This window comes from Coturnix japonica, chromosome 1, assembly GCF_001577835.2.
Source record: "Coturnix japonica isolate 7356 chromosome 1, Coturnix japonica 2.1, whole genome shotgun sequence".
Taxonomy (NCBI): Eukaryota; Metazoa; Chordata; class Aves; order Galliformes; family Phasianidae; genus Coturnix; species Coturnix japonica.
In genome coordinates, this window is record NC_029516.1 from 14,503,988 (window position 1) to 14,530,128 (window position 26,141).

General features: G+C 35.3%; 1 protein-coding gene across 2 annotated transcripts in view; it reads left to right on the plus strand.

The window, feature by feature from the left end:
• The window catches only part of TBC1D22A (TBC1 domain family member 22A), a 141,837-nt gene that overhangs the window by 34,429 nt on the left and 81,267 nt on the right, over nt 1-26,141 (plus strand). For both annotated transcript variants that reach the window (XM_015851951.2, XM_015851943.2), the window contains exon 9: nt 17,752-17,861. In XM_015851951.2, coding sequence (XP_015707437.1) covers nt 17,752-17,861 — 110 coding nt within the window. The remainder of the gene's footprint in view (nt 1-17,751; nt 17,862-26,141) is intronic.

Sequence of the window (26,141 nt, forward strand, 5' to 3'; positions counted from 1 at the left end):
GATAACTTATTTGCATAGTAGCTTATTTGTCATTTGAATCTGAATGCCAAAAAATAGATTCATCGATCTTTTTATAAGAATTAAAGCCAGATATTATTATGGATAAATTTCAGCACGTGGTTTCTCACTTTTAGAATAGGTTGAGTGGCTGAATGTAGGAATTAAATTATTGAATGAATGCGGAAAGTATTCTTATGCTGCTGGAAAGGCTGCAAGTATGATGAAAGAGTAACTTGGTAATGTCTCATTAGTTCTCTGCTCTGTAATAAAAGCAGAATATTGTATCATTTTCAGCAAGATAAAACTGTTCTCAAACCAAGCCAACTGCAGATAGAGAACATTTTAAAGAAGGTAGTCCTGCTGCTTCCTGCTGGAATACGGCAGGCTTAAGATTTCTGGCATCAATTAGGAGAAGAATTAATTTAAATCTTAGGATATTTTTTTTTTTAACATGATTTTATGTATTGATTGGATGGTTTTATGTTGGTTGCTTTTTTTTTTTTTTTCCATTGATAAGTGCTAATAATTTGTGTGCTTATTCTGCTGTGATACAGCAGTTTGTTTGGGATTTCCAGTGTTGGTGGTATGGGAAAACTATTTCATGCTCAATCCTAACTTCTTATATGATATAGAGCTATTATACTCAATGATTTTAGAAAAAAATGCTAATTAATTTCAAGGCAATTTTCCTGAAAGCAAAGGATTCTCAAAAATATCAGTGTTATGTAAAAAATGTTTATGTCAAACTGAATCCCGTCCCTTTGGATACAGGTCTAGAGGCATTTTTTTGTTTTGTTATTGTATTAAGATCCATTATCTGACTGCTCCTTGTTCACTGATGCAATGTGAACAAGAAAATTTTACACGGGATTAAGTTTTCTGTTTTAAGCTGCCAGACATCACTCTCTTAGTACACTTCTCTGTTACTTGAAGTTCCTGTTGTGTGCTGTTTCTAAATTTTCCTGTGCTGCACAGTGGCTTGTGATTTCTTACTCATGGAGTCGGATATGTTTTTGTTGCATTTAATATTGCAGTACAGCCTGTGCATTCCAGTAATTCATTGGCCTCATGAGAGTCCACCTAGAACCACACAGAGAAACTGAATTTACTCCCAGTCCACACAGAAATAAGATCAGGGGAGTAACTACCATAAGGATGCATCTCAGGCCATTGCTAAATGGAGTGGCTGCCTAAGATCACTTTGCGACAGCTAACTGTTGGATCAAGAGGAAATCAGGAGTTAATAGCAAGTCAAGGGCAGAAAATGAACACTATTGTAGCACTTCATCGTTTTGTATCAGATAAAGAGCGTCAAGAAGAATGAGGCTGCTGAAGATTGGAATGATGCTCAAGATCTTGCCTACAATTTTCTTGCAATAAAGGAGCTTAGGACAATTTGATGATGCTCACAAGAACTCGTGAACTGAAAACTTTGGAAACAGTAGTGTTACCTCTGTAAGTATTTTTCTTGTAATCTTAAATCTTGCACGTGGTTTGGTACCCGGTGTTTTTATAAATTGATACATAGGACTTCATGGAATAATTTTTTCAGGCCTAAATTGTAATGGGATTGGACAGGGATTTAGTTATGATGTATCATTACTGTGTGAACATACGGGTTGATTGATCCTGTAAAAGCCATCGTCTGCCTGTATGTCCTTCACTTTTATTCCCTGTCACTCTCTTATATTACAGGAACTCTTCCTGTATTTACCACAAGAATTCATACTGATTGTCACCGTCTTTCATTCCCTCTTAGTACATTTGCAGAAAATAAATAATAAATGCTTTTAAATCTGTTTGTTTTTTATTTTTTCCTTGCTCATTGAGCACTGTATCTAAAATTATAATTTTCATAATATGATTGAAGTTATGGTTCAGAGCATTGCATCATGGCTGAATATGAGGTAATTCCTCAGTATTTATTTATAAAATATGAAAAAATTGTGAATTTGCTACATACATTCTTTCCAAAAAGAAGAGTTGTAATTTTTATGTAGTAAATAAATCTCTCTAGAATGTATGTAAAATTGAATTTCTGACTGATGAGACATTAAGCCATAAAGCAAAAGGTATTACCCCAAAGACTCCTGGTAGCTGTTAGATTTTGTTTAAAATGCATTCATTGTTTTCCTTACAACACCAAGCTGAAACATTGCCTGCTGCTATATGTAATGTGAGACTATTAAACTTGCTTTATAGACAACTAGATCTTTGATTCTGCCAATTTACTTGTTATTGGAGAGTTGCGTGTTGGGATTTGATATGATAAAATGGAAAAGATGTACTGTATGTCTAGTTACTGTATGAACTACAGGCCTATAAGTGGATTAATGGAATATTTCCTCCTTACAGACCATTCATCAGGTTGGAGACTGGTGGAATCATTCTTATTCTCTTCATGTTTACTGGGAAAGAAATACTTGCCAGAACAGAACTCCCGGGAACTTGAGGAGTTTCTCAGGTGTGAGAAATGAAAATAATGCATTTGCAATTTCTGAATTCACCAGAACTTTTTTGAAAGTCTTGTGCTTGTGCCATTTAACAGGGTTCTGATGTTGCAATGCTTTTTTTGGTTGTTTGAATAAATATGTTTTTGAACAGTGCTGTACTAAAGTGTTTTTATTCATACATTTATTTGGGACTTTTATGAAATTTATGAAGCTGTGATTTATGAAACTTTTGCAAACTGAATTTGCATAAAGGCACTGGTGTGAAACATAATTGACATTCTGACATTTTATTGCTAGTTGAATGTATTAAGTAAATATTTCCTTACTCTTTCCTTATTGTGAAACTTCTGTGAAAAACTATAAAACTCTTCCAAATATTTAAATAGCTCTTTTATCATGTAAAAAATTCAATGCACAAGTTCCATTTAATCACATTAAATTTTCTACCCTTAATGCAAATCACCAGTAATGCAGTTTCCACATACAAAAGTAGTTTTTAGTGCTGCTTCCTAATAGTTTCTATGATGTTTTAGAATTATATTCATGACATTAAATGAAATTGACTGAAACTGTTATAAACACAAACAGTCATCTTTGGAATACTCCTTAATAACTGAATGAAATATTATATATGATTAAAGGGATGGGAAGATGGCAGCAACAAAGAGTGAAGAAAGCTCACGTATAACTGTTTTAAATTCATATCTTGGAAATAATGACAGCCCAGTTTCTATGGAGTCTCCCCCTTGGAGATTTCTAGAAGCCACCTGGGTCATGTGCTTGGTCCTGAGCATCCTACTCTGGGTATTCCTGTTTGAACAAGGGTTGGAACAGCTGGCATCCAGAGGTTGCTTCCTATCTCAGCCATTCTGTGATTCTTTAATTCCATCTTCTGTGTAAGCTCAGAAAGCATCATACGCTCACTTCTGTAAAGATCAGCAGCACGGTCAGCTCAGTGAGGTGAAACTTTAGAATTACCTCTTAGTTTCTGGCGCCTTCACGTAATATAAAACTCTTAGTGTATATGGTGTATACGTATGTGCTGCGTAATATGTATATTTATAAAACTGTAATGTGACGCAGAAATTTTTCACCATCATCTATGCTTACTTTCAGGAAAATATTGCTCACTTTATCAATTATTAGGAATACTTTCCCAGACTCACCCTGTTTATGTGCTGATATACGGTCCTGCGAATGTATTTTTGAATGTGATGCAAGTAGGCGAAAAGGGAGATGCATGTGAATAAAACAGACTAGATTTGAATATGTTTTTGTATGATGTTGTCATTTTCTTGCTTTGTTCTATGGCAAAGGTTGACAAATAAGCAGAGACCTGTGTGTTCCTGTTTACGGGACTGAGGACTTGGTACTTATATTCCTCTCTACTGCCTATGCTGTATGACAGTGTTGACTATAGTGGGAAAGCAGCTGGGAATGTTTGAATGCTACAGTTCTAATGGTGCTTCATACCTTGCTAAGAAGCTTTTCTGGAGCTAAACAATATTTGATCCTGTTTCTTGTAGTTTGGCTTGTTCTGCTTAATTTCGGAGCTTCCCTGAGACCCTTTTCTTCCTTATATAATTTATTTCATATTACCTATCAGAGTCCTCAGTTGGAATTCAGCCGTTCTTTTTGTTTGGAGCATACTAATGGCCCCATTAGTCACTGCAGTTCTTAGACTGATGTTTATGGTCCTGTTAGAATTCATCCCTGTGAAGAAGCAGTCTATTCTGAGAAGTTGTAGTCACTTTTAAATACATGCATATCCTACTGTGATTCAGAATTTATTTTTCTCATTCATCTATTTAAATTTCTCTGAGGTGCTGTAATGAAAAAAAAATAAAGCAACCATGAAGTTTTCTAAGTTTTCTTTAGGAAAACTACATTGAATCAAAGGAGAGTTTAGTTTTTTTTTAAAAGATATATGGAATTAATTTTTTGCAATTTAGAAAGACCTTAGCTTTCTTAGCTTTCTTTTGGCTATTGGCTAGGTTATATTTTTAAATTATTCATCTGTTTTTATGCATGTCTCACTCAAGAAAAATAAACCATATTCAGTGTTCGAGCCATTTTCTTATTAGTGTATAATACAGTTTTTCAGGCCTAATTTCGCAAAGAAATCTTACTAATTTATGTTCTTCTGTTTAATATAACCAAGTAGGAGAATCTGTGTGGAATCCAATAGAATTATTTGAATTATTTGACACCTAGCCGTGTATGCAAATTGAGCAGCCCTGCGTGGTGAACCCTTCATTCTGGCTTAGAGTTTCAGTTTTATTTGTGCAGGTGTACTCAGAAGTACAGTTGGGTTTTCACCCAGCTATGCACTCCATGTGTGGCTTGCAAGAAATAACATTTATTCTCTAGCATCTTTCCATTGGTACCAAATGTATGAGTCAGTCCATCTGCATAACCTCTCTCTGAATCTATTTCAATCAAAATGAGATGACTTCCCTACTTAATTAATATAATATTAGCTAGTTGTACCAACTCAATTAGAGTTGCTGTTATTTCTTAGGAGTGTAGTAACCTTCAGAGGGCTGTGTGAACTCAATTGAATGATACGTGCTGTAGAATTCATCTTCGTCTAGAACCCATTTGCTATTTCAAGAGGTTAATGTACCCTGCCTTCAGTTCGTTGCTCTTTAAACTTAACAGGGGAGCTGCATATTTGAGTAATTCCAAATCAAGTTTAGTTGGACTGAAGTGTGTTTCTTTCCATATGGTTTGATCACTGAGCTCACCTGGGCTAGCTATTGTCAAAATAGGTAGGTTTACTTGCTCTTTTCCATCCCCAAACATGCATTCCTGTTACCCTTCTTTGGTCAGTATTTGTTTTTCTCCAACACAGTGGATCTGTTCAGCTAAACTGGCAGGAAAGTAGCCCTGTAATAAAATGAATAATTTAAACTCAGAGATCAGAGATGAATATCAGTGCTGGAGTTAAGGAGGAAGAGGGTAGCAAGATCCCTGCTTAATGCCAGCTAACTCTTGGATTGCTTTAGCTTTTTAATAAGCTGTGCCCCTGTAATAAATATTTGTGAGTTCTGAGTTCTGCTTATTTTTCACTTCACAAGTTGGGAAGCATTCTTAAAAGTATTACAAGGTGCAGGCTATGGTATGGTAACCTGCATTTCTAGTATACTTTCTATTACTATCCTTAATGGTCTCTGTTGTTATTACAATAGACAATTCTCTTTTTACCAAATGAGTACTTCTCATACTCTTTTATTTCAGTTGTTTTCACACTGTTAAATTTACCATCAGATTTCGAAGCTAATTAATAGTTCATCAGAAATGGCTGCATGGTCTGTCTATGTAACAGACTTTCTCAGGAGAAAAATTTGAGAGTGCACAAATATTTGCTCTTAATTAGGATAACAGAGTGCTGTGAATATAATTTATCAATTTTAACTTCAGAGTAATTAAAAAAAAATAAAAAGAATGCACACATATTCTTTGTCCTGCTTCCTCTGAAAGTCTGTATCTTTGTTTTGACTGCTCAGAAGAGCTTTCTCTTTTCAAACTTCTTGAATTGAGAAAGATTTATTTAACCTTACTGTTCAAGATCCCAAAGTCACATTTGTGCCTCAGGCTCTCTTTGCTTGAAGCTTCAGCTCTTGTAGATCGGCATTTCTGGGCAAAATGAACAGTGCTCTATGCTTTCAAAAACAGTCTAATCTTTGCCTTCCTTCTTCGTGCCTCTTACCATGTGTTGAATTATCTTTTGAGGGTACTTCTGATATTTTTCATGTGAGCTGTATTTTTTGATAGTAGTTTTGTATTATTTTTATTTATCTTTGTAAGCAAAATGTTTGAAGTCTCATTGTAGTGAACAAATGGAGAAAACTCCAATCAACTTCGTAATTTTTCATTAAAACAAAATTATAGTTCTTGAAAATCCATTTGCTCACTCAGTTCTCATGAACTGCACATGCCTGATATTGTGAATGAAGTGTAATAAAATATACTCTTTAGTGTCATTAAGGAAGTATACTAGTAATAGTGCTGTGCGTTTAGCTTATAAGAGTGTTATAGCTGAGAAGTGATGTGTTCCCTTAACTTCATTTTCTGCTGGGTTAAAATCAACTCATTTTAAATAAAAATGTTCTTCAGCTGCCTTTTAAAGGTGCATAACCATCTGAAGTTGAATAAGCCTAATTAAAGTTAGATTTTTCTGGCTGTGGTTAACAGCTGCTGTCAAAAGTGAAATAAAGAGGACATTAAAATTATCTTAATAAGTATATCTAGCTACTGAATTGCCTGTTATTTTTAGTTTCTTACCTGTGAGAAAATTAATGTTTTGGTAATGGTATTCATTGCTCACAGCATCATGTGAATTTAGGTTTTAAAAAAATAATAATCTGAATTTTTAAGGTATCTTAATCTTTTAGACTTTTCTTAAGCTTCTAAATTGTCTTCAAGGAAAAGATATTTGATTGTAGATAGTAGTGATGATATGAGCGTTAGAAAGGTTTGACAAAATGGGAAGTGGTAAATTTATTCCAAAATATATTAGAAGCTGCTCAGGTATTTAAATGAAGAAACATAAATGAATTTGCTTTGAGTTGTCTTGTGAAGGAATGCTATTGTATTAAGAAGAGAAATTTTCCTATCTGTGGGAGGAGAGGAAAAAGTGCTTCTAAATTAAATGTTTTAAATACCACTTTTTGTTTGTTTTTGCAGAAGTTGGCATTATTTTCGTAATGCTTTGAAATAAGAGAGATCTTCCATGTAATTAAGAAGAAAATATCCAAGTCATTCAGATTAGTAATTTTAGAAAATGTTCTTCCTTTGTCAGAATGGCATTGACTGTGTAGGAGTGCTCTAAAGCCCAGAGCTGTCCCAGTAGCCTACCCATTTTTAATCAGTGATATTTTTACCTATACAATGCTGCAATATTAGTAAGCAACAGTCATTTGATCTTTACTTTGATGACAAGCTATAAAGAAAAATAGTCCAAAGGGTTTAAGGAAGTCTAAATATGGAGATAAGGTGTTAGAACAGCTACTGGAGAAGCAAACAGCATCTCAAAGATTAAACTAAGAGTCAACAACAAGGGATTTATTAGACTTGCAGCTTCTGCTGACTGGTAGTAATTACTTCCAGGTACCACTATTTGAATTCCTTCTACTCATTTTGAAGACACTGCCATACAACTGCTTTTCTTGTTAAATAGAAAATTAAATGAGAAATTGTAATTTTTTTTTTGTTTTGTTTTGTTTTGGGTTTTTTTTGGTTCTGAACACCATCCATGCAGGTGTTCAAGGCCAGGTTGGATGGGGCCTTGGGCAGCCTAGTCTAGTATTAAATGCGAAGGTTGATAGCCCTGCTCGTGGTGGGAGGGTTGGTCACTCATCATCTTTTAGGTCCCTTCCAAATCGGGACATTCTATGATCATTTATGTCTGTAGGCATAAGATTACCTTTACCTTCTTAGTCTTATAAGCATACTCTTATGTTCTAATAAAGAAATTTCATGTAACTGCTAAATCAAAAATAACTGGATTAGATTTTCTTATACCTCCAACCTCCTGGCATCTAGCTGTGTGGGCTCCTTATAAGAGATGAAGAGATGTGTTGAACAAATCCTGAAGTTAATAAGAAATTATGTAGTAGGACTTGATAATCTTTAAGGTCTTTTCCAACCTGAGTGATTCTATGATTCTCTGAATTTCTAACATCAGATGTGTTTCATCCAAGATTTCTAACCAACTGAAGTCAGTGTTTCTATAAAATGGTAATACCTGTTTTACCTGTTTGTAGATGATGAAAGCAACTTCTTTGCATTTAAACTAATCCCTAGTCAGTGAGTTGGTCTGGGACCATACACGTTCATCCTGTAAAACCTTGCCTTGTGCTGATTCCTTTATTTTGCTGGCTGTCCATTTTTAGTTCACTGTGGGTTTTGTCCACAACTCAGTACGCTGCCTTCTGTATTTCGCCCAAGGAACTATTTTATTAATTTAATTTTGTACTGTGTTCAAATGCGTCATAAAAATCATGAGGTACAAAAATACTGTTTTGTCTTCAGTTCCTGTTGACTCAAACAGAATCAGTTTTTGATCAAAAGTTGTCTCTGCTGTCTGCTTATTTCACGTCATTTCATTATTAAAGATTTCCATTCTCTTCAGTTCAGCTTGTGAGATCATAACAGTTGCTCTGTTGTTTATATTACTTAACATTTAAAGTGGTGTTTAATTTTCTTCACGTGCAGATCAACAACTTTGCTTGTGTTCTACTTCAAGCCTCCACACATGAGGCACTTGTATGCATTTTCTTTTGGTCTGCAGTTAATGATGTAGCTCAGCACTTTTAACTATTGTTATACATTTTTGGATGAAAATCAAAACAACCACAAAACTTTGTCATTAGCAATCAGGATGAGTTGTAAGTGGCCTACTGTATTGATTTTAAGTTTTTGCTATTTTCTGCTGGCTCTGAGATTCGTCTGTTAAAGCAGTCTGGTTTTGTATTATTGAATTGTCTATGTCCAGCTCTTCTCTGGTTTTAAGGTACTCTATAGAGTCATTGTGGAAAAATACATGGGGGAAAAATTCTATGTTATATTTGTGTGCATATATGCATCTGTCTGTCTCTCTCCATACACACACACACACATGTGTATATATATACATATATACATTATATGTTAAATTATAATAGAATATTGGTGGGAGATTCAATCTCTGTTACTGCCAACATTGTCCTCTGATGTTGTGGGCCAACATAATAAAATCAAAGGTATTACTTTCAGAGCAGCCTTTTCATTTATACACTTCTGAATATAAACATGATTACTGATGTGAATTCTGATTATACTGAAAATCTTGCTTCTGTTTATTTTGAAGTTTATTAATGAAACTGTTTTTAAAAAAAGAAGCTTTCTTTTGTGATGCTCAGCACACGCATCTAGAACTGTAACAGCTTAATGAAGTTGGTAGTATTATGAGGACACACTGAGAGAGCTGGGGCTCTTTGGCCTGGAGAAGCGAAGGCTCCAAGGAGACCTTATTGAAGCCTTCCAGTACCCGAAAGGGACCTACAGAAAAGCTGGGGAGGTACTTCTTATAAGGGCATGTAGCTACAGGACAAGGAGAAATGGCTTTAAAGTGGAGAGGAAAAAAAATAGGAAAAAAACCCCAAACATTAGGGAAAAAGTTCTTCCCGGTAAGGGTGGTGAGGTACTGGAACAGGTTGCCCAGAGAGGCTATGGATGCCCCCTCCATGGAAGCATTCACAAAACAGGCTGGATGGGGCTGTGAGCAACCTGGTGTAGAGGGAGGTGTCCCTGCCTTTAGTGGGGCGTTGGAACTAGGTGATCTTAAAGGTCCCTTCCAACCCAAAGCATTCTATGATAATATCACCTTAAAATAATAGATTTCTGGTAAGATATATTTTGTGGATTCTATTGTCTCTTTTTGGCAAGTAATTGTGGAACTAATAGACTTGTACTGAGAGGAAGTCATGAGAATTTACTGAAAATTATTTTATGGCATTCTATTTGAAACTACAAACTGGAAATGTTGCATCATGGGAATAAGTGAAAAACAAAAGCTTTAAGAAATATAGATGCAGTAAAATGAGATTGAAGAGAAGCCAAAAGATTTCTGCAGGTGTAAAAATGAAAAACATGTGAAGAAGGAGAAAGTTAATTACAATTAATGTAACTATGGGAGAGGCATGTATTCTAAAGAGATCTATGTATTTTCTCTTTGGCTTGTACGTTCGTTTTACATTCCCCATGGTCTCTATATAGTTATAATTAATGATCATCTTTCTATAGTGTAGAAGCACTGAGTTGTTTATACTTGCAGATCTAAATCTTCTCAATTGTGCTTTCAAACAGACTGGGGAATGACTTTAATGACTTTCAGCATCCAGTTTCACAACTTTGTGTGTTTATTATGGGAGAAACTCACAGGAAGAAAAGCTAAAAGAGAATGAATTACTTTAGCAATGATAACATGCTGTACAAATTGTCAGAAGCATAACATTCAAATACTATTGATGCAGATCAGTAACGTCTTACAACCTACAAGAAACTTTTCAAATTAAGATGATTCAGTGCTTTAAACATAGCTGTAAGCAGCTTTTTCCCTTGCATTTTCAACGGCATATATGGTAAATTAATGCTATGTTCAATTCAGGCATGGTTTTCAGAACTCTGTAAACTGAAGCTGTTTAACTCAAATAGGTTTAGTTTAGAGTTTAAATACAACAACTTCTTTAATCATAGGGAAGTAGGCAAAGCTTCTTAAAGAAATTATTATTATTATTATTATTTTAATTATTATTTCATCATAATGAGGATTTTGGGCTTGTTAAGAAGACCGGTGGCCAGAGGAGGAGAAAGAAATCAACTCCCTAATTTCATGCTTACAGAAAATGTTTAATGCTTTGGTAGAACATTTTGTTTATTCTTGACTTAAGATAAACTTTTCTCCTAATTTATTGACTTATTAATATCATTAAGTTCATTTGTGAACTCATATCTATGTTCTATCTTTGGTTAATTACGAGTTTCCTTAAATTACGGTCATACTGAAGCACTTTGCTTTCTTACATTTACACAGGAAGTAAATAAACTATATTATTTGCTTTTGTGTAGAGTTGTTTTTTTCCCCATGTGAAGATCATAGACTCTGTTATTTCATTTTTTCTTTAATGATAAATACGTATGTAAATAGTTTGAATATCACGATAAAAGCATGCATGGTTTATTCTAGCTTTCTATCCTTGCTTTTTGACATCAGTTTCATTGGGAAATTATAAATTGCAGTAAATTAAGATAGCTAAGGAATGCACTCAACAATTAAGTGAGGTAAGATATAGTATTGCCTTTGCAATCAGAGTTCATCTTGTTCAGATATGCTTTTAATTCAGTATATGGCAATTTGTGCTTAAAAATATGTCCAAGTAATGGATGTTGCTCATGTTTTCTGCTTTAAATAATGCAGTAAGTTTGTAAGACATATTTCTTCCCAATTTGCTGTAATGTTGTAGGACATAAAGATTATGTGCTTCGTTGTCCTATATAAACATGCTGCCCACTATGGTAGAGGTTGGGTTTGCAGCAAACTGCCACAGTCATAAGCTTGTTTGTAAAACGTCACCGAAAAAGTTATTTTCCCTGCCTCCCATTTTTCTTTTTATTTAAGAATCTTTTACTATCAAGTAATTAAATGCAGAACGGTTACTTTCAGGTGAGAAGTCTTAATTGTACTGTTCTTGTCAAAGTCAACCTCCTATATTTGGGTACACAGACAGGTTTTAGATTGTAAAGTACATTTTGGCCTAATGCAGTTGCTTCTTTTCTGTCTGATAAATCCTACTTAGTTCGGTACATTCATTTATAAACTCTTTTTCGAAGGCTCTTCCGTTATGAAAATGCAGTGCTAGAAATTCTGTCCTTAAAATGCACTATAATTTAATAACTTAAAAATTGTCTAGTGTTCAGCTGACTCTGACAGAGGTTTTCTGTGTAATACAACTTGTGTGTTACTGTTTAAGTGCTTTTGAGTGCGTGAAAGCTGTATGTAGAATTCCTTGAAATACAATGCTTTTTACTCACTGTTGTCACGGGTTTTTAGAATGCATCTCTTCTGTTTACAGAATCAGTGCTCATTGCCTCTGAACATAACCAGTCATACTGAATGTAAAAAAAAAAACTTTCATGTGCTGAGTTAAATTCAGAGTTCTCAGATTTTTACAATGTCCTTAAGGTGTTGTGGAATTAGTTTTAAAAGAAAAATGGTTTATCATTTATCTATCTGCACTAATACTGCTATGTCTTGATATGACAGTCATTGACCTTAATTTTAAGTGATTTTTGTCATCTTTCTTGTTAAGATCTGTTGGTGTGCAAAGTTTTGAGGTCTTTTCACAGTTGCTGCCCCCTGTTCCACAAATAATACATTCCCAGTTAAAACATCATAGAACAATTGGAGTTGAAAGGAGCTAGAAGAGGTTATCCTGGGCAGTGTCATACCCCAAGTTAGGACCAGCTGTATCTAGGACCAAAGCTGTCTATCATTTTCAGACCTTCCTGCACAAACCCAGGCATCACACTGAGTCCCACATAATGCTTTTTTCTGTCTTGTGCTGCAGGGAGTCTGGCACCAGAACCTGCTGTCTGTTCATTGCTGTGATCTCCTCTCTTCCATCACCTATGTCTCCTGCTGAGACCTTCTGATTTAAATAGCTCCTTGCAACTGAAAACTGGTTACTTTGCCCTGTCACTGAGTAGATAGGAAAAATTAATTATATTTTCAGTAGTTAAATTATGCGTATATAAAGCCTATTTCATTCCTCTCTTTAGTTGTTTTTATTATTTAAAAAACAAAACAAAACAAGAACAACAACAAAACAACAAAATGCTTTTTTTTGACACTCAACATGTCTTCTGGTGTATCCTCCAAATCATCTGTCCCGAGGCTTTGCTTTAGACTTCCTTGGGCAGGCAGTTGTTATTCCTTCCTGTTCTTCTTCTCTGCTCTGTGTATTTGTGTGTATGTATATACGTAGGCTTGTCGCTTAAAAAAATTAAATGATAAGCACAAGCTAGGTAATTAAAAAATGTGGTTTGGGAGGCAAGTTCAACCTTTAATCTTTCGTTTCCTATTCTCTAAGCACCTTTTGAATTTCTCAGGAAACTCCCTTATCAGGCATTCTGTGTAAATGCTCATCAGCATCCTGTGCTCGTCATGCATATTGGATGCTAATTACTTACTAGTCTTCTAATTTGGTATCACACGCACCACTTCCCTCTGGCAATCTGTTTTGGTTGACAGCAACAAACCTATTGAAGTGATTACTTTGAGAAGAATATGCACTGAACGTTGTGTTCTTCTTTGTCACTAAAATATATATATTTTTTTTCAAGAAGAGCTGTCATCTTAAAAGCTTTGAACACTGCTGTTCCACAGTGATGTCATTCTCAGCTCAGTGGCTTAAGCTTTTTTTTTTTTTAATGAATGTAACTTGCATTTACTGGCCAGATTTCTCGCCTGCGTAAAAGTTTGGCAGCCAGTTCTGTGTTTTGTTCTCTGCAAGTTCTGCGGGTCAAAGACTGTTGGTTCCACCTGGTCTATGTAGTTCTCTTTGGTACTCTATTTTTGTGGTGGAGGTGTGGAATCAATCAATACCTCTCGTGTCTTGTGATGTACCTCATTTGTGTGCCTCTCAAAAAACAAATATATTTCTGTGTAGATATGTGTAATGGGCTAATTAAGAAATTAAGGCAAGCTATGGACTACTTATTGAGGAAAAAATATTTTTCCATTAAAATTTGGTCTACGAAAAGCTCAAGTGGAAAATCTTACTGGCAAGCATGCAGACCCACTAAAGGGAGTCTCCTGACAAATTGCTGGTTACTGTTATGCAGTCTGGAGTTAGAGAATAAGTATATGAGGTATTTATTCTTTTGCAATAGAACTAATTGTAGGGTCATGCATTAACTTTGACCATAAAAATTAGGTCAAAGTAATCAAGCTTACTGTGTTTTTGGAGAAGGTGATTTACCTCATTATCCACGTCAATGGAGATTGAAATGGTTCTGTCATATACAGCAAAATAATATGGGGACTTAATAAAGTAAAAAGATTCATGATAAAACCATTATTCTTGTATTGACGTATGTAATTGTATATATCCTGCTTCATATTACATCTTTAGGAAGTTGTGGCAGATGATCTGAAAACAACTGTAAGAGTATTAGTGGTCTTCAGACAGATGAATCAACGATACAGGTTGTGTGAGAACGTGGCTGGTAATAGGGGAATTATGTGAAATGCAGTAAGGTTCATATTTACCTCAGCCTGGACTGGTGAAATAACTGGGTTCTTTTTATTTTTTAATTTTACCTTTGTGACTTGAAATTTTTGCTTTGGTAATTAATCCTTAACAGCTCAAGAGCTATTTCTATCAGATAAATATGTAATTAGGAACTTTTCAATGGGAGATATTGATGTGGTTATGTAAATATTTAATTAGGTAATTGTTACTGAAAGAATTTACATTTAAATGCTCTATTATGTTATGATCCCCTTAGAAAAATGCTGCTTTTGTGCAACAGTGACTAAATAGCTGCTTTGTAAGTCTTTGAAAACTCAGTTTGTGATGGAATACATAACATCTAGATGTGGAAACATTGCTGTGTACCACTGAATTCAATCATATGTGCCTTCTGTAGTTTGTGTCCTTTGTTGGTAACTTTTAGTTAAATCTATATGAAGCTATGACATGTGCAGTAGTTTCAACAAAATACTGCAAATATTATATGGACAAGCACCCGTGTATGTATGGTCATAATTATTTCCTTGCAAATAGCTGCATCATCCATATACTTAGGACTTGAAATGAGTGACAGTTCTTATACACTAGATGAGAAATACTTTTACACAAAGTGATGCTTCATGAAAAAAAAAAAAATTAAGATGTTCAGAGAAGCCGTGTTTCTTGAATTTGTGTATTTGTTATTTCATGTATTGAATGTGTGTAAAGAACAATCCTTCATCAGACAGGTTTGTTTCGGGTTTTAGAACTTTTTTGTCTTTCTTATGCCACCATCCATCAACATTTTCATCAGTGACACAGACAATGGCATCGAGTGCACCCTCAGCAAGTTTGCAGATAACACCAAACTGAGCGGTGCAGTTGATACATTTGAGGGAAGGGAAACAAATCCAGAGGAACATGGACAGGCTGGAGAAGTGGGCCCATGTAAAGCTAATGAGGTTCAACAAGGCCAAGTGCAGGATGTTTCACCTGAGCTGGGGCAGTCCAGGAGATTGTAGTGGGCTTGAAATCAGATGATCATTGTGGTCCTTTTTAACTTAGGCTGTTTTATGGTTCTGTGGTTCCATCTTTCTGTAGCAGGAGATATATTTACCCACTATAAAATTCAAATAGTTTTACAAAAATCAGATGCATTTAAAAGACAATGAGAGATCAGATATGAACTTTGTGTTATCATTTTGAACAGCTTCTCCCAAACTAACTAGGCTTAACCTCATCTCAGAACATGTTTTGAATGGACAGAAGCCATTGTTTGTTTACTCTGTTTATTCTGAGCTGTCATTGGAGAAGTAAATATATGACTGCTCGTAATTAATTATTATTATTTTTTATCCATCTATTCCCTGCCTTAGGGAGGGGGTCTAGTTAAAACCATTTAGGAAAAACTTATTCTCAATACTCTGTGGGAAGTTTCAGAAGCACTCCATAGCAATCAGTAAGGAATGGCTAATACCACACTTACAGCAATGCACATATACAGATCAGCATGTCATCAACTCTATGCTACAGCAGTTTTCCTTCAGGCAACTATTTTACTGTCTTCTAAAATTACATAGATAACAAGATAAAAATCTCCATAGGAAATAGAAGAAAATTAGAAATGTTACTGTGAGACTTTGTAGTTGGGACTTTTTATGTAGAGTGTTTTCCCCCCCAAAATATTTATGCACATACACATTTGTCTGCTTCTTTTCCCCATGTTCTTGATACTTAATCTTTATAATACAGTCCATTCAGACTTTAGTCATTGAAAACAAATCTTAAGTTATCTAAAACTAAAATTTTCAATTCTCTTTTCAAACAAAATTCTTAAATTGGAGTAATACTTTGTCTCATCCGCTTTTAAGATGGTTATACAAACTCGGAGAAGAACTCAATGAGAGCAGCCCTGAGGGGAAGGACTTGGGTGTCCTGGTGGACGAGAAGCTGGATGTGAACCAGCAGTGTGCGCTTGCAGCCTGGAAGGCCAACTGTGTTCTGGGCTGCATTAAAAAAGGGGTGGCCAGCAGGGAGAGGGAGGTGACTGTCCAACCCTACTCAGCTCTTGTGAGGCTCCATCTGCAGTACTGCATCCAGGCCTGGAGCCCCTAGTACAGGAAGGATGTGGAGCTCTTAGATTTTTACTTCTTCTGTTGCTTGTTTGTTTTAATGCCTTCCACTTTTTTTTTTTTTTTTTTTCTTTAAGTATCTCTGTTGTGTTTGTCTTCATTCAAGTAAGCCCCCTCCCCGTGCTACGAAATTTGCATGCAGTTTTTTTTCCCTTAAAACCACATGGGAAAAGAAATATTTTGCACTACCACCTATACAGATCAGTGCTAAATATGTAAAATGGTATTTTGCATATACTGTCAATCAAATATTCCTTAATGGAAATTGTCATGAAAATGGGTGGCCTATTTTTGTTTCACCAGAAGTGTGGGTCACTTAAATATTTAGAGTCACTTTTGAGCTTCCACAATAAAATGCGGAGCAACCATTGCAGATCACTGAGCATTTGCTTGCTTCTGGCTTTTGTGATGCTTTGCCTTCTTTATTTAATTTAGTGTCTGGATGGCTTCCACAGTGTGGGCATACACCACATTTTAGTAAAAAAAAAATACTGATTAATATAATGGATACAATAAATATACTTCTTAGCCTGTATAATGCAAATTGGCATCCCACAGGGGTTGGTTCTGGGACTGGTGCTCTTTAATTTTTTTATCTATGACATTGACAGTAGAATGGAGTGCACCCTCAGCAAATTTGCAGATGACAACAAGCTGTGGGGTGCAGTTGATACGCCTGAGGGGAATGGGATGCCATCCTAGACAGGCTGCAGCAGTGGGCCCAGGTCAACCATATGAGAGCCAGCAAAATCTAGGTCGTGGCATCCCCCACTTTCTTTACAGACTGGGGGATGTAAGGGTAGAGCACAGCCCTGTTAAATTTTTTTTTTTTTGGGGGGGGAGAAAAAAATAGTCTTTTCTGTTTAGTATGATTTCCGATGGATGACACATCATTACTTGAAAGCCAACAAAAAAATCCTCCTCGAAAAGATATAGTCAGCTTTTAAAACATTTTACTGGTCTTCTAAAAGGGGTATTTTGGGACTTTCTTCTGTCAGAAGTTGAAATGTTTTATTGTGTGTGGTACAGACATAAACATTCTGCAGAGCTTGTTCACGCATAACATGAAAGCTTCTGATAATCCTCTTTCAGGTGTGAAATATCTAGAATGAAGTAATTTATTATATATTAATTCTGGTTAACCAGGCATGAGTTGAGATTTTCACAGTCTGCAGGAAATTAAGTATTCATTAATATTTAAAGCCATTAGATGACACAGTTGAGCAATAAATGATTCATTTGGTCCCTGCTTAAGTAAATGTTCGTTGAAGTTTCTGACTACAAGATAAGTGGTGCTTGTCTTTGTTTTCAGTTATTTTCCTCATCTTTGCTTTATTTATTCTATGCACTTCATTGACTTGTCTTCTGCTCTCTCTTTTCCTGAAACAGAAGAAGAAGAAGTGGAAAATTTTGATGTTTCCAGTCTGCCTGAAGAAGTGCTGCAGAACATAGAAGCTGACAGTTATTGGTGCATGAGCAAGTTGCTTGATGGCATTCAGGTAAATTGATTTTTCCTGTTCGTAAGTAGTGGAGATAACTGATTAATGTCATGGCTTTGAACTGCTTTAAAGCTGTTGGGAAAGAATGCATCTATGAAAAACAGGGGAGGAGTAGATTTTCCCATTGCTGCAAATTTGGCAAAATATTAGGAAAAAACAGTTCAACTCTTTTTTTTTTTTTTTTTTTTTTCATGGAAGTGTCTACATATTTCAATTTATTATGATGTGCTGGAGCAGAGTCAAAATATCCAGTTCTGGAGTCATATTATGAATCTCAGTCACCAGTTGTACAGAAGGTTTACTTAAGTCTCCAAGTAAAGGAGTCCCCGTGAGATTCTTAAAAGCTGACTTCTGTATTTATTTATTTTGAAGTGATTGATACGTCACCCTTTAAACTAAGTCTTACTCATCCCTGGAATTATTTTCATATTTTTTAAATGTCTGGTTTAGTCTTGATATTTCTACAGCTGTGTTGTCTGAATTGGTTCAACATAGGAAAGCTATTAATATGGACATAGTTTTGTTGTAAGTGCTGCAAGTAGCAGCTGAGTGGAGGATTTGTGGGTACTTGTTGGCTGGATCTACAAACTAAATGTACAGCTCAGCATCTTGTATTCAGGTGAGGGAGAAGTCAGTAGAGCCTGGCAAAGATTGAATGTTTGCCCAAACATCTGTATTGGATATTTAGCACTTTATGCTGCATCGCCATTGCAGCAGTAATGCAGATACTTTGGTTTTTACAAAGAAGTTATCTGCATTAAATTTTATAGGCTTTCTGTTGTGATAGACATAAATAGTGTGTCGCTAATTCTGGTTGTCTGATCTGTCAGTTGAGATAAACATTCTGAATCTTATAGAAAGTAAAAATAATCTGAGTTTTGGAAGTCAGAACACATGCAAGAAAGTAATAATCAGTGTGTCTTTCTGGGCTGTGATGAGATCAAAGCTGACCTTTGATAAAAATGTGGAAGTTTCTGAAGGTGTTGATTTCTCCTTTACAATGGCAACAAAGAATGTTAACGATGTTCAGTAGGCAGATGGTTGCAGTCAGGGTTCATTTGCTGTTTTCAGTGAGCTGATTAAAAAATAAATTATGGTTACAACTATTTAGCACTTTGCTGCCGCTGCTTTTCTTTTTTTAAGAGATGTTCATACCATCTCCTTCTGATTATTCCCTGATTTTGAATGAGCTGGAAGATCTTTGCTTTGAAATTGTTTCAGTATTATTTTGATGACAATAGAAGAAACAGTTACAGAGATAGCAAAACTTTGGTTGATTAATTCCTGGCATTTTCGTAATAGATGAGATGACAGAAAAGTGCTTTTAGAGCATACAATGAATTCAGTCCTTCTGATAGGTCTCATGTATCTTACTTTGTTTTCAAATACCTTTTGGATGGATGCTTGAAAATTAAAGTATTTATTTCTCCAATCACTTTTAATGCACTAAAGACCATGGAGGTTGAACTCACATATCTGGAGAATGCCTATCCTCCAATCATTAATAAATCATCATTAAATATCAGCAACAATAAAAATTCACATGAAAAGAAGCTGCAGTTTTCAAAGAAAGTAATGTTCTTGAGAATCCTAATTTTGATAACATTTTTTGGATAAGTATTTTTCACATTTTAGTACTTATTGTTTTTATAAGTGCTTTGACGTACTCTTCCTTATTTGTACATTTTAATATGAATGCTTAATTGATTAAAGCATGCTGCAAAATTATACTCAAAATGAAATTTATTTTTAATGATATTGAATCAAGAAACAGAGGACTTTAACTCCCATGAAGATATTTTGAGTATATTTCTCTTCGTTCAATGTCAAATGAATAGTAGCTCAATTCTTGTGCAGCATCCTTGAAAAATGTAGTCCTTTTATCATACTGGTCCCTGTAAAAGATGCTGCTTTTCTTATCTCATTCTATCTAAATGACTGTGTTTCAAAATATTTGACTACATATCAAGAATAAAAGTCAGAACTTGAAATTTAATTGACAAAATGTGTGTAATAAATATTTTACAATTTGGTCTGATTTTGGAAAACCTGCCACAGGGCCACAGCTGTACTTTTCTTCTAGAAAAGGAAATTTAGAGATGACATCATTTTCTCCTTAAAATTCTGTTTTCATACAAAAACTTCAAGTGCTGATAAACAAATTATTGAAACTAATTGTAATGGAATTAAACTGCATTGATTAAAAAATTTAAGCTCGTACATAAATGGAATGGTTATCAATTGGATGTATTCAGGGATGCACTCATCTATCAAAAGCAGGCTTGAAATATTATGCTAGCAGTGTGACTAATGATGCTACAGTCAACTCATTGCAACTGCAGAGTGCTGCTGAAATAAAAGATTTTGCTTCTTTTTTCCTCCTGTTCTTCTTTCTTGTCTCCCTATGTGTTGACAGCCACTTTGCTGCTCAGGTAGAGGGGTCATGTTGCATGATGACTTTGTTGGGATAATTAATCCAACTGGAAATTATCTTGTTGAGAAGTGGATGAAAGACTGTTTTACTGAGCTGACTAACGTTCTGGAAATGTGATTGCAGGATCCTTCGAAAGGAGACGAGGACTAAATGGGGACTAGGGTGTTAGCGTAATGTGAAATAGTTAAATTTAACGTCAAGCCCAAAGTGCATAAGAGGATTTATATCAAACTAATAAAGCTGCACTCCTCCCTGCTCCTGAATGCTCATTCCTTTGTGATCTCTTGCTGAGAGTAAAAGCTGTGAGCGGATTTAGAGATCTGAATCACTTGACAACACAACTAAACAAAAAAGCTCACATTGAATATGTTAAACTGGTACTGCAGCAAAGAGATGAGTAGAAGTTCCCAGCAGGGCCAAGGCATAATCACAGCAGCAAAGATGTGGGTTTACTTTGCTGTAGATTCTAAATTTGTCGAGCTTGTTGCTAGTATGCAGTAAACTAGATTGTCCACTTTAGGCTTCTCTACTTCTCAGTGAAGTTGCGACTGATTGTTTCTTGGAAATATTTCTCCCTATTCCCTTTCCATGTAATCTACTATACATACATAGTGGAATGTCTTTACAGACAAAGCTACAAAAACCATGGAGAAATATACATTAAAAAAAAATATATGACTGCCGATATTTTGTCTAAAGTGCCTGAATAACTGATGCAAGGATTTTAGAGAAGAGAGATGTGTGATGCTGTGGCAATAACTGCAATCTGGAAGTCTGTGCTTAATATGCATAATACATTGATGAGCATAGCCTTTGCATTTGGTGTTGGCTTATCAGGACTGGGTAAGCTTAAAGGGTGTACTGTGATAACGGTTAGTTACTAGAATACTTTGGATAGGAAGGGGCCTCTAGACCTCACCTGGTTCAGCTTCTTTCTCAGAGGAGGTTCAAATATGAGATTAGGTTTCTCAGGGCTTTGTCCAGTTGGATCTTGAAAATGTCTGGGAATGGAGGCTGCAGAATCATGTTCAAATGCTTAACTGTTGAAGAAGTTTTCCCTCACTGTTGTATGAATCATTTAATGTTTCTTGTCTCTCATCTTCTACACTATTTAAAAGTCAAACTCTGTCATCTTGGTGACATAGATTTTATGTACCACTAAAACCTTCAGTCTGAAGAGCTCCAGTTTTCTCAGTCTTTCAAAAGGAATGCACTTTGTTCTCCTCAGTGTCTTGGCAGATCTCTATCCTTGTTCCAGTTTGTTGAGGATAAATCAACTCCTTTTCACAGAAACCCTTGCCAGCCAGGTTGTCTTCAGCTTGTGTAATTGCAAGAGACTCCAGTTTATAAAGACACATTCCTGAGAATGTTCATGACCATGTTCAAAACACGTCTAAAAACGCCACTAGTTTTTTGTAATTGTCAGTAAATTACTTGATTCACACTTGTAATCCATGATTAATGTTTAACAGCATTTTGGTAGGTACATTCATATTGCAAGCAAGGATCATGTCTTTTTCTACCTGGTTAGTTATTTAAAATACTTTGTCTTACACTGCTGGTTGAAGAATCTAACGTGTTTCAGATGTCAATCCGTTTTGCTTGTGATAAAAGCCAGTCTTCTTTAGGACACTTCTAAATAGTAGGTGATGCATGAGTACTTCTGCATTTTCACCTTTAGAAATAATGACTGTGGACATGAGAAAATGAGATAGAACTTATCCCATGAGTACTTTTTTCCTTTCAAGTTGACATTAGCACCCACCTGTTTTAATTAACTTTTTTTTTATTACTGTATCATCCTTTATAACACTTTCCTCAACAGTCTCATTAGCATTCAAGAAAAAGTTCACATAGATCTGTGCCTCCTGAAAACGTAACATTCACATATAAAATTAAGTATAACTCTTCATTTTAAGTTCAAGTGTAATGGTAATAAAATAACCAAAGGAGAAATATATGCATTGCATAATGATCTAACCAGATGTATTAAAAATAGCAGTAAAATTTTAATATCATTATTTATCCAGGCCTGGGAATTATTAGAATAAAAGGGAAATAATTCATTTGCAGAGACTGTAGTGCAAGGAGGTGCACGTTAGATATTTCTGTGGCTGATTAAATAGCAAGATTTACAGTCTGCATAGGCAATTCTGCAGAGAAAGTTGTTGCTAACCTGTGCCTCAAATCTTAGTTATAAGTGGATGGATAGAGTGCTACTTGGAAAATCTTTCAAAGGGTCTGAGGGAACAGATACTTAGCATGAATATTCAGATCAGACTTCGAGAAGTTCATACAGAAATAACACTAAGACTTCTGAAAATTCCTCACAGGACCTTTCAAAGACCTATTCTTAAGAAAAAAATAGGTCAAAGATAGCTTTCATAAAACTCCTGCAAGACAGAGGTCTTTCTAAACCATATCTGTATTTCATTGGGGTAGCCAGGTATTCATAGCTGAACTAGTTTCAGCTATCCAGGTTAGTTATAGAATCATGGAGTCACTAAGGTTGGAAAAGACCTCTAAGATTATCTAGTCCAAGTATGCACCTATCACCAATATTTCCCTACTAAATCCTGTCCCTCAGTACAACACCTAAACAGTAATAAACTGCAGACCAGTTGTCTGTGAGTATGGAGTTTGTTAGCCAAGATAGACGTATATAAAAGAGTATGTATTGCAGCTGTCTCTACCTCTTATCTGTCTCTTTGTATATGGACCGTGTGTGTATTGCATGTGTGCTTTCATGCACTGATCCAATTTCTGTGTCATGGGTGTTGCAAGGTCTGTCTACTTGCGCAGATACAGTGGTAGCTTATCTAGAGTTTCTGGGTATACTTCAGCTCCATGCTCAATTTAGCTTAGCTAGCTAAGCTGCGATCAGTCTAAGGAGAAAAGGAAGAAAACAGTGTTTGGGAATGGATTTACTTAAAAAAAAAAATAAATCTCTAAATGTTACTTCTCTCTTCCTTTACCTGAGGCTGAAATTTCTGAAGTGTGTGGCCCAAACAGGTGCTGCAATCCAGGATTTCTTCTGTATTAATTCTCAGATATCTGCTTCTGTTTTTCTGAGGTACTTCGTTAGAATAAATGCTGTTTTAAACTTCACATGATTTAAGGAATTGATTTAAAATGCAACAGGGTTTTAGAATTTTTTTTTCTACAAGCAGCTTTTAACTTTCTCAATTCAAGGTAGTTTTATTACGCTGTTAAAAATGAATAGCCTTAAGGGCAGGCTTTTTCTGAAGGCAAAACGTATACACTGTTGTGCCATTTTCCAAAAGACCTTCAGATCTTCAAAGTCCTGTGTGAAACTCTTATTCATAGAAGTCTTTGAAGACTTTATTAGTACCTGAAGAAAAAATATGTATTTTATTCAATAATGTGACCATGCCAGGAAGTTAATAAACCAACTCGGTCAATAGAGTCGTTGTAACTACTTGTTGTTGGAATGTAATTAACATAATTGTTATGTTAGTTCTACTCTTTTGAACTAACACTAATTAATGCCTCTGCTATTGCCTGTTCAAAACTTGGAATAGTTAAAATGCAGAACTGCTTCGGTCTTCCTGTATGGAGTCATGTCTCTCATCAGTCCAGGACTGTTTTGGTTGCTGATGGTCTGGTCTCAGATTGATTATTTCAAAGTAGATCCTGACACTCTTCATGTACCACAAACTGACAGTTGACTGCAACTCTCTGGGTGTGACCATCCAGTCAATTCTTTATCCACCCAGTGGTCCATCCATCAAATTACATCTGTTGCCTAATTTGGAGACCAGTATGTTGCGTGGACTTCTTTTTAAGTTTTCAGAAGTCAGGTTTAAAGGATCTGTGGAACACGCAGATTGATTTCATCTTCTCATCTGGGAAAAGAATGGAATTGTTCACTTGGAAGGAGCCTTCAGAGATCACCTATTCTGACTACCTGACCACTTAGGAGCTAATGAAAAGTCAAAACAAATTAATGAGTGTGTTCCTCTTAAGCCGTTTTTAATACTCAAAAATTCCTTAAGTGCATTTTTAATAATGTAAATCGGTGAGGAAGGTCAAGGGATTTAAAAGATTAAGATTTATGACATGTAGATAAGAAATGTTGTACTTTGAAATTAGAAAATACTTGAAAAGGTCTGAGCAGAAAAAGTAATGCAGCGTGTTTTCATGTGTCTTTGTAAGTGCATAACATGTTACGTGTCTGCTTATGTATGTACATTGAAAGATATGTATAATAAGTATATATTACTTATGAATTACTATATACAATTAATAATATAATGTAGTTGTGTTAATGTATTTATATGTAACAGTTTGCCTTTCTTTCCTTCCTTACATCCTTATGGCTGCTTTTGTAATGCACCAGATGTCTTCACCAGTACTGTTTTCTTTCCCACGTATAATTATAATAATTGAAGTCAGAGAGACTTTCAGAATTTTTCTGGGCTTATGGCTGTGAAGTACATTTAGTATTTTTTTAAGACATGTAAAATTAGAGTACCAGAACTGTGTTCAACTTGGTTAACAGTTGCTTTTATGCACCTTTAAGACATGATTAAAAGGCAGCTGTTCTTTTAAGCATGCCATAAGCTAAATAATACTGCGAACAGATAGCTGTCAGTACTGTGGCTGTGCATGGTGATAAGAAATGGAGCATTTTTGTTACAGTATACATCACAGTGACTTACACAGAAGTCGGTTGAAAATACTGGAACACGTATTTTTACTAATTTACTTTATATTGTAGACAATTTAAAGTGATGGAGGTGTATGGCATCAATACTGCAACATCCGGATATTATTAAAAATGAAAGTAGGGCCCATCCTTATTTTCACTCCATACCACTTTCTCAGCGCATCCACAGAAAGTGTTACTGTAGAACTTACTTGCTGAATTATACCTTATTTTCAGCTGTCAGAGCAGAGATAGCAAAATGGATGGGATTTGATTCCCAGGGTGATTTTTGGTAACTGTTTTTTTCTCTCTGCTTTCCTTCTGTGAGCATAGGATGAGAGTTAAATTTGTTCAGTGCCTTTTTTTCTTTATATCCATTTCTTCAGTGTGCTTATTTTCTTTATTTTCCCATTCTAATCAAGTTTATTCAATCTAGAATTCTCTAACCTTTAAAAAAGAAAAGTAAAAATTTTCTACTGTGTTCACATCTTCTCATATAGTAAAGGCTGCAATTGAAGTATTTTATTTTAAGATTTAATTATTATTTTTAAGGAAAAAGTCCTACTTGTAGTTGCAGGGCGGTTAGCTATTAGTCTCTGCAGAATAAGTACCGGCAATTAACACGAAGATTTGGGAGTGAAGCAAGTTTTGAGCCCTTGTGACATTATAAAGTCTTAACCTTTGGTATTGTAAGGTGAAACTAATTATATGTTGGAGTCTGAACTAGATATTATAGCCATTCAGCCATGAAGTAGGTTAGCATGGTTCACTGAGAGTATGTTGGAAGCTATCTGAGCAGAATGCCAAGGAATTTAGATAGTGCACAGTAATGCATGATTTTTTAATATTTATCATAGGTTCTCATACAATGTAATGTTAATACTTTTTAGACAGAGTCAAGAACAGAGGTTAGAAATGTGGTGTTTTATGTTAGCTGTTTGCTGAAGATATGTAGAGGTAAAATAATGCTGTTCCTTACATCTTTTTTAGAGTTAGTCTTTTGCTTCACCTAGATGATGAGTTACACAAGGAATAAATGAAAGATAAGAAAAACTTGAAAGATGAGTAGTGTAGCATGCCTCTAAGAACCCACAGGTGTGAGGGGGAGCAGGGAGGAGAGCTGAAATACCAGATTGTCTTTTTCTGCAGAAGTTCAGAGGGAACTGTATTGAAAATG